This window comes from Lachnellula hyalina (genome assembly GCF_007821495.1).
Source record: "Lachnellula hyalina strain CBS 185.66 chromosome Unknown contig00052, whole genome shotgun sequence".
NCBI lineage: Eukaryota > Fungi > Ascomycota > Leotiomycetes > Helotiales > Lachnaceae > Lachnellula > Lachnellula hyalina.
The window spans coordinates 104,275-112,616 of record NW_022157166.1 but is presented as its reverse complement, the minus strand read 5'-3'; the positions used below and the strand labels follow the sequence as shown (position 1 = coordinate 112,616).

At 48.8% G+C, this 8,342-nt stretch overlaps 2 protein-coding genes across 2 annotated transcripts; both read right to left on the bottom strand.

The window, feature by feature from the left end:
- Positions 1-807: 807 nt before the first annotated feature.
- On the bottom strand, positions 808-1,746 carry LHYA1_G004251 (putative 4-hydroxy-2-oxoglutarate aldolase, mitochondrial; the record flags this gene model as incomplete). The annotated part of the gene is made up of 1 exon (XM_031149213.1): positions 808-1,746. The coding sequence occupies one exon, from the start codon at positions 1,744-1,746 to the stop codon at positions 808-810; it is 939 nt and encodes a 312-aa protein (XP_031006012.1).
- Positions 1,747-5,178: 3,432 nt separating this feature from the next.
- LHYA1_G004250 (uncharacterized protein) lies at positions 5,179-7,847 on the bottom strand (the record flags this gene model as incomplete). Its single annotated transcript, XM_031149212.1, has 2 exons — positions 5,179-6,818; positions 6,872-7,847. 2 exons carry the CDS (start codon positions 7,845-7,847, stop codon positions 5,179-5,181), a joined length of 2,616 nt encoding a protein of 871 aa, XP_031006013.1.
- Between the last annotated feature and the right edge of the window lie 495 nt (positions 7,848-8,342).

Here is an 8,342-nt window from a genome sequence, read left to right as displayed (position 1 = left end):
AGGTTCCTTTGTCGATGCTTTCACTGCCTCTTTACAAGTATTCGATTGTTTCTTTCCCGGTAGCGAGCTCTACCTGGACCCCCTTTTTTCCCGGGTCACGTGGATGAGCGTGGTGTTAAAACTGATCCTGCTCTGCGACATTACCTTCATGACAAAAAGAAACGGATATGACGTCTTCTCATGGAAGGAGGCAGACTAGGATGTGGTACAGGCTTAACTAGAAGTTCGGTGTTTATTATTCCTTCTTGAAACTCATGTGATTCGTGAAATACTGCTGGAAATAACGTATGCCTCGCTACATAATAGCTGCTTCTCTAGAACAAGATTTCAGAGATGCTGCTACATTCTTGTATGGTTATTAATTGCACTTCGCTCGAGGAAAGGCATGGAGGTAGTAAAAATATTTTGCTGTCAAGACAATAGTTATTGTCAATGTAATGTGACGGGCCGCTTAAGTAGTGGGAAGACTTTAATGATTGTGATAGATGAATCATTATAACCTGAATGCAGAAAGATGGTTGTGCCAAAGGAGGGTGTCAGCTTACAACCAATACCATATCTCTGGAAAAGCCCGTCCTACTGATTTCTTTAGTGAAATGATTGAGCTAGTTTGACAAAGTCTTCTAGAATGAAAAACTGTTGTCCACATATAGGGAGGGATACGTGGGAGAGTCCACCAAAGCTGAACATCCTTCGTAGGAAAATCACTTACTGTAGGATCTCACTATTTTTTAGGCTTCGCATTTGGAACCATTGTTTCAACCGAATGACACATTTTGCTGAACTTTCACATGATATTATTATTCTCTACAAAGACGCCTCAATGGCAGCCATTTCAGCCATAACATCCTTGATTTGACCTTTCGTCGCCTCCGCAACAGGCATATACGGCGTCCTCGGTTGCAACTTCTCTTCCGCGCCCTCGATCCCCGCCGCCTTGGCAGTATGTATCGCAGCCGCGTACTTGGTGCTCGCAATGCCAGCTTTGCACGGACTCTCAGCCAGCGCCGCAACGCGGTGAATCTTCAGAGCCTCATCGACCTTCCCTTCCTTATACAAGCTGTAGATCTTGGCAAGAGATTTCGGGAACACGTTCGCAAACGCGGCTATACATCCAGCAGATCCAACAGATAACCCCCCAATCAGGAAATCCGACTGTCCTCCAAACGTCGCAAACTCAGATGCAGGCAGCGATGCTGCGAGTCGCGTGATCTTCCCCACAGAGGCACAGGTGAGTTTGACGCCCACGATATTCGCATGTTTCTTCGCCAGCTTGGTGATGAATTCCGAGTCGAGATCCACCCCATTGCACACAACGGGGAAGTTATAGATGATAATCGGCAAGGGCGAGCTCGCGGCCACATCGTCGTAGAATCTCTCAATGACGGCGTTGGTCGTCGCCTTGCCGAAATACGCCGGCGGCAGCACAAGCAGGTAGTTCGCGCCGGCCTTCGCGGCATCGGCGGCCAGTTCGAGGACTTGCTTGGTGGAGTGCGCGCCGACGCCTGCCATGAGCGGGAACGAGGGGCCGACGGCTTGGCGCGCGGTGGAAATCAAGTCGAAGCGCTCTTCGCGGGTGAGGAGGAAGGCTTCGGCGTTGGTGCCGAGAATTACTAGGCCTGCGAGGCCGGTTGTGGAGAGGTATTGGTAGTATGTTTTTTGGGATGCGAGGTCGAGGGTGTCGTTTGAGTGGTTGAAGAATGTTACGGCTGGGCACCAGACGCCGGAGGGTGGAACGGACGCCATTTTGATTGAGCTTGGAGAGTGTTGGGTTTCTGAATACAAATCCTGTGTATTCCTTTCATGAAGGGGAGGAGAGTTGTTTTATTCTAAATATTGTGGTAAAAGACTTACTTGGTACTATACAAGAGTGGGTTGAATCGGCACCGGCTTTCTCAATCCATTCCGAGATCGGATTGTGAAGCCGATCTGATCACATGTCGATGGTATTAGGTACGGAAAGGAATTTCTTGATATTTCAAGTGAACTCAATGGAGAAAAATAGTGATTCGCCGTCTCTTTACCAACACAAACAAATCTATGCGTTTTAACGATAGACCTCCAAAGCACGTGGGACTTTCTTATAAACTAGCATTGCTGAGTAAACCCCACTGCCGGTTTTATTCAGGTACAGAAAGCTACTGCAATTACCCTAGTAGTAGCAGGTTATACTTGACTATAGTATAACTGCAAGAGCAGCCATCACTTCTCTCGCTTGCACTTGCTCCCTCGCCATATCACACTCCAAATATACCCAACGAAACGATGATATCAGAAACGCGTCTTATCTGCAATGTATGTATATCATTCAACCCAAGAAACAAGAAATGAAACCCGTCAAAGAACTTGCTTGCTGCAAAGCCACATCATGCCAATGTGTCGGAGGTATTATACCACTTGCAGAAGGTGGTGTCTGTGGAATTGAAAGAAAAATGGCTTGCAGATATTAAAACATGAAAAGCCACGTCTTATGTAGTATCTTCGACCTGACATGACACGGATAGCAATGCGATCTTGAAACTGTGGAGGCGAAGCACTTGAGTGAGGAAAAGGGGGTGGGGGTCGTATTCGCTTATAGTAGGATGTAGGTACTGACTACCGTACACTACTCCGTACATACAGTACTACAAAACAAACCACCCCACCCCCTACTTACCGAAGCGAGTCGAAATTCCGGGCTGGGATTCCGATGTCTTGCGCCTCAATATCCTGCCCTGTCGGAACCCCGGTAGTGCAGGTGTACAGTATACTGTAGTATGCAAGATTGCAGATAGTTATTTGCTTTTGCTAGACAACTGAAACGACCTATATCAATACAAGACCTCGCTATAGCCGAAGCCGTAGGGTACCTAGGGTGTGTAAAGTCAAGTTTCAACACCTCATCTCCGGCCTCGAATCGTGCACAGATGTAAAGGCAGGCGAAAGCCGTTTGTTACTCCGTGATCAAAGCTCGAAAGAACATACATGTAACTAATGATCCTAAAGTAGTGCGGCTCCGGCTAGTAGACGTCAGATACTCCGTACTTGTTTACTAGTGAGGTAGGCAAGGCAAAGGCAAGGGTTTCATATACCGACATAAATCATGTTCCGTCCCTTAGCTTATAAAGGAAGGCGATTGAACAATTATGATTCATCTCATCGACGACAGGCTTGGCTTAGCTTAGTCCCGTCCCGGCCCCCTTTCGCAACACGGTGGCAGCCGAAGCAAGCGGCTCGGGAGTAGGGCTGGATTGGAACAAACATGAACATTGTAAACGTAAAATCGTAATAGTAAGCTAGGACTTGTCTACCTGTATGGAGTGTCCGCCCGCAAGTACAGCAGTCCAGTCCATGCGCAAAAACTGCCATTCCGTTGATGTTGCTGCCTTGTCCTGTCAACAGCCGGGCTCTGAGGTTTGATCGACAGCTAGTGTACAGTCGGCACAGGCATGTGATAGAGGAGAGGTTACTGTAATTAATTAAGCTTAATAAGATAAGATCCAACACCCCGCCCCGCTAAATCTGCTCTATCATGATCAGCCCGCCGACAGTACGATAAAGCTAAGTGTGCTGTACGAAGTACAAGGGAGGCATACTCCGTACTTACCATAGCAACACATAAAACTAAGCCTTCCTTGAACATTAAACTACTTATACTTTATACTCGATCAAAGAATACCCTCAAACAAGCTTCTAAGCTCCGTCCGAACCCCCACTGATAATACGATCAAGCTACGGTAGTTGCAATGCATTGCATGCATTGCACAACAGGAAGTCTTCTAGAAGACTAGAAAGACCCCGAACACCCGAACCCAACCCCTCTTCGAATTCCATCGTATATTACCCTTCCGTGCAGCTAGTTGCAATCGGGGAATCTTCTAGAAACAAGAGCTAGCACCCTTTTCTTCCCTCCCCCTCCCTTCCACAGTACAGATAGTAAAGAGCCGGAGCTAAGCGTATCAACCACCCACGCAAGCAAGCGGATCAATGCTCCGTACTGTACTGTAGGGAAGATACTCAGATCTTCCCTTGCCTTGTTTGCCTTGCATCATACCATACCGTACCGTACCGTACCGTGCCCTACGCCAAGTGTACTCCGTCGCAAGTGAGCTTCCTACTATAGCTAAGCTACCTCCCTCCCCCTCTTCGCACCCTACCCCAGCACGCTACCCTACAGCGATCTACCGCTCCCCTCCTTCCCCTTCCACGCTTCCATCCAACCAGCACCCCCATCCCGTCACTATCATGGATAATCCCGTCCCTGGCCCGTCTACCACTACCACTACCGCTGCAGTGTGATACAGCACAGCACGCACCCTGCAGCATAATCATCCATCTATCTCCACTTCTTCATTCTAGAAGCCTTCCCTTCTCTCCTCTTCTCCTCTCCTCTTCGATCTAATGCACGTCCCGTATACAGATAGATAGCGACCTAGCTTCTAGAACCCAACCCAACCCTTCTACAGAAACCTTCCTTCCTTCTTTCTTTCTAGCGTACCTGCTATGCAAGCCTGCGTGCGTGCTTGCGTTCCGCGTGCACTAGGGCTTCTAGACAGCTTCTAGAAGATCCAAGGTGCCGACGTGATGTGATGTGATGGATAGACATGATGGCATGTGGTAGATGGATGTGATGTGATACTCAGGTACCGGCAGATCACCCACCCACACTTACTCACACCTCACCTCACCTCACCTCACCTCACCTCACCTCACTCACACCTCACTACACTTCACTTCACTTCATCTGAAGGCAGGTTGACATCACATGTCATTTCAATTAAAAAGTAAAGTAAAGTAAAGCACAGTAAAGCACAGTAAAGCATAGTAAAGCATAGTATCCAAGCTTATATTTTCTCATATCCATCCATCCATATCCAATAAATACCTAGGTACGTAGACGCTGTGCAATAAATGCAAACTCCTCATCTAAGCATAATCCATTATCCATCACATCCATCCCAAGATCATCCCATCCCAACTCATACAAAACCCATGACCGAAAACGCCAGTTCCATTATTCATTCATTACCCCGATCCAATCCATTTGAAAATCCTCTTCCTATATTCCCTGTTTTCATAACCAAAACAAAAATAAAACAAAAACAAAGATAAAATGATATCCATTTCCAAAAAATCATCGTTCTACTGGTATCTTCCAATCATCCAACAAAAGAAAAGTCGTAATATGATTATTAATCATTATACCATAATCCATTCCCCTTCATTTCCCTCCATGTATTTTGCCCACTTGAAGGGTCCAGAGAATGAATCTTTCTCGCTCTGTCCATCGGCCCATAACTTTTCAAGAACTTCCAAGCCAGCAAGATTGTTCAAGTATCCACTGCGCCCCATAATTTCTCTACATTTTGAGCGCACGATACTTTGCTGGAGCTCATTCACACATTCACTGCCACTGATGAATAATGGCCATAGTAAGAATTTCTCAGCTCCAGATCCTTGATCTAGACTCGTGACATAGAACAAGACTTGTGAGACGAGATTCTGGAAACTGAGGTGGGAAGATGGGAGGTTGGGGCAGGCGAGTCTCTCGGTGTAGAGAAGAGCTGAGTAGCGGAAGGCTTCAGAAATATATCCGAAATCTCTTAACTGGGTTGAAGAAGGAGTAGCAGGGAGGTTGGCGACAAGACGGGAAGGGTCAAACTCCCATTCTTGAAGCGCTTGGCGGGCGGCTTTCCATTCGGTCCAGAAAGTAGTGTTCATATCGTCGTGAGATGTGGAAGAGGTGAGGTGAACGAAAGAAGCATTGTCGTCTAGGGTGGATGCAAAGCCGTTGCCATCGAAATTGTGTGCGTGTAGGTTGTAGAAGTCTACTAATGCTTGGCCGGCTAGTCCTGCTCGTGGTTGAGGGGGTCTCGGCCGGCGGATCTGTGACGAGGCAAGATCGTCAAGGACAGGTCTGTGTTGACATAACATGTTCAGTCGACCAAGTTTGGCAATCGTTTTGAAGAGTATCGAGTCACAGCCGGCAAGGTTCTCCAGGCCGTGGTTCGGGTTTGATGAGGTGGCGATCATTTCCAGATAGCCACCCCTGAGTTGAGCCTCGCGGTCGTTGATGCTTGCTGCTATCCCATCAAAGTAGGTGAAACACGTCTCCATCCAGCCCCAGTTACCAGTCTCCACCCCCGAATCGCGCATTCCAAGAATCTTCTTGACCCCAGCGAACTGAGTACGGAATTGGGCGACCCCAGACTCACACATCCGATAGTGACAAAGGATGAAAAGTGTGGCAAGGACGCAATCATGACGAGCCTTTGAGGGATCACCAAGCTGCTGATTCAGAAGAGATACAGCGAGAGATCGATGCTGGTACTCTTCCTGGAGGGAGGAGTCACTTGATGGGGTATCAGGTGACATTGGGTTGCTAGGAGGTTGTCGAGATAGTGGGGCCCGGGTATGCGCGCCGTTGATGCGGTCTTGGAGCTCAAGCTCGAGTGGCTGACGCCAAAGATCCTGGCCCAGTGACTGCTTTCGCTTCATGCGCAGGTTGCAGGCGGCAAGAGCACAGATGGCATGCTGCAGACTCTTACTCGAGGAAGCTAGGCTTAGGATGTGTTCTCGGTATGGATTGCTGGGACTATCGATAACAACCACAGACGGGCATATGATTTTTTCATAGTAGTCTAGGAAGAACGACATCCGAGGTGTCATGTCGGAGGTGTAGGCGGGCGACATGGAATCGTGTCGGGAATGGTGATAGGTGTCTGCCTCGGAAGCTGCCTGCGAGGCTATATCATCATCATTGACGGATGTCCAGCCAAAATGGCTTGATCGAGCACTGGTGGCATATACCTCTGATTCGCTCTGATTGGCATGTCCCCCTGAAACCGGTCAGTGATGTGATGGGTGGAAGAATAGCCGGAATGCAGCTCACCCAGCATGTCGTCGTCATAAAATATATCATTACCCGCTGGGGAGTGTTGATGTTGTCGCCCTTCAGAGATATCGTACAGGTTGTGGCCATGGTGCGAACTGATGCTCGAGCTGATCTCGGACTGGGCATAGAAGTTGTCAGGGCAGGAGGTGGGTCCACGTGAATCACCCATCATGCTAGCTACAGGACTGTGACCGGCGTTGGAATTATGCGATGAAAAGTTGTTATACATTGGCACAGGGCTGTGCAAGAAGGGCACGTCGTCGCCGGGGAAAGACTGGCTAATGGGAGACCCATTGTAGTCGCTTTCGGCATATGCACTTAGAGAATCGAGGGAACTAGAAAGAGCGATGCCGCCGTCTGCTCTTCCAAGGCTGAGAGAGTGCGTGTGAAGTCGGTGTAGATGCGGAAGTTGTCTCTGGTGGCTCATTCCATCTTGTTGATGGTGATAGTCTTGCTGTATTGGGTATTCGTGATGTACAGGCATATTCCACTCTGGCAAGTGCATAGGCGGGGCAACTCCATTGGGAGCCATGTTGACAAAATCATAAGTCGTAAAAGGGTTGACGGGCATGGGAGGCGCATGTTCCATCTTGATCTTAACACCATCTTCATTATCACGATTCCGCGCAGTCGTCGATGTCGCCCTTGGTCTGGTCGTGGGCGGACTTCTGGGAACTGGGGCAGATCGTGCAACTGGGAGGGACAAGCCTCTCAGCTTTCCGCGACTGGCCACTCCCACACCCCAGGTCAATTGGGTTTTGTATCCCGAGCATTCTTTCCCAACCTCTAGACATTGCGAGCAATATGGCCGTCGACGGTCGCATTTGGTGTTTCTCTTGGTGCAAGCAAAACAATCGTCCGAGGCGCCACTAGCTGGTGCTCTTCTACGTCGCTTGCGTTGTGGGACCGTCGGTGGGTCTGAGGAGGCACAAGAAGAGGCCGAGGCGGGAGGACAGGCGAGGGGTAAAGTCATTTTTGGCTATGGCAGAAACTTAACGAGGGAGATGGAATGGGAGCGACTGGCGAGACTGGGAGAAAGTGAAGAAACTATGTGTAAAAGAATGCAAGACAAGAAACTCTCGTGGTCATAAACGTCTGAATGCGGTTTTGTGAATGTGGGCATCCAAGTGGTTATGAGCAGCGGTGGTGGAGCTAAGGTAGGTAGAATAGAGTAGAGTAGTAGTAGTAGTAGTAGTAGCAGTAGTAATAGTAGTAGTAGTAGAGGAGCCGGGGCTGCGAGGTAGGTGCAAGGTAGGTGCAAGGTGCAAGATGCAAGGTGCAAGGTGCAGGTTCAGCGCGACGATGGAGATCAACTCACACACACACACACACACACACACACAGACAGCAGCAGCGGCTTTACAAGGGTGGAAAGAGCCACTCCACCACCACCATCACCACCACCACTACTACCACCACCATATCTAGGTATCCACCACCGTCCCGTACTACTTTACTACTTTATCTA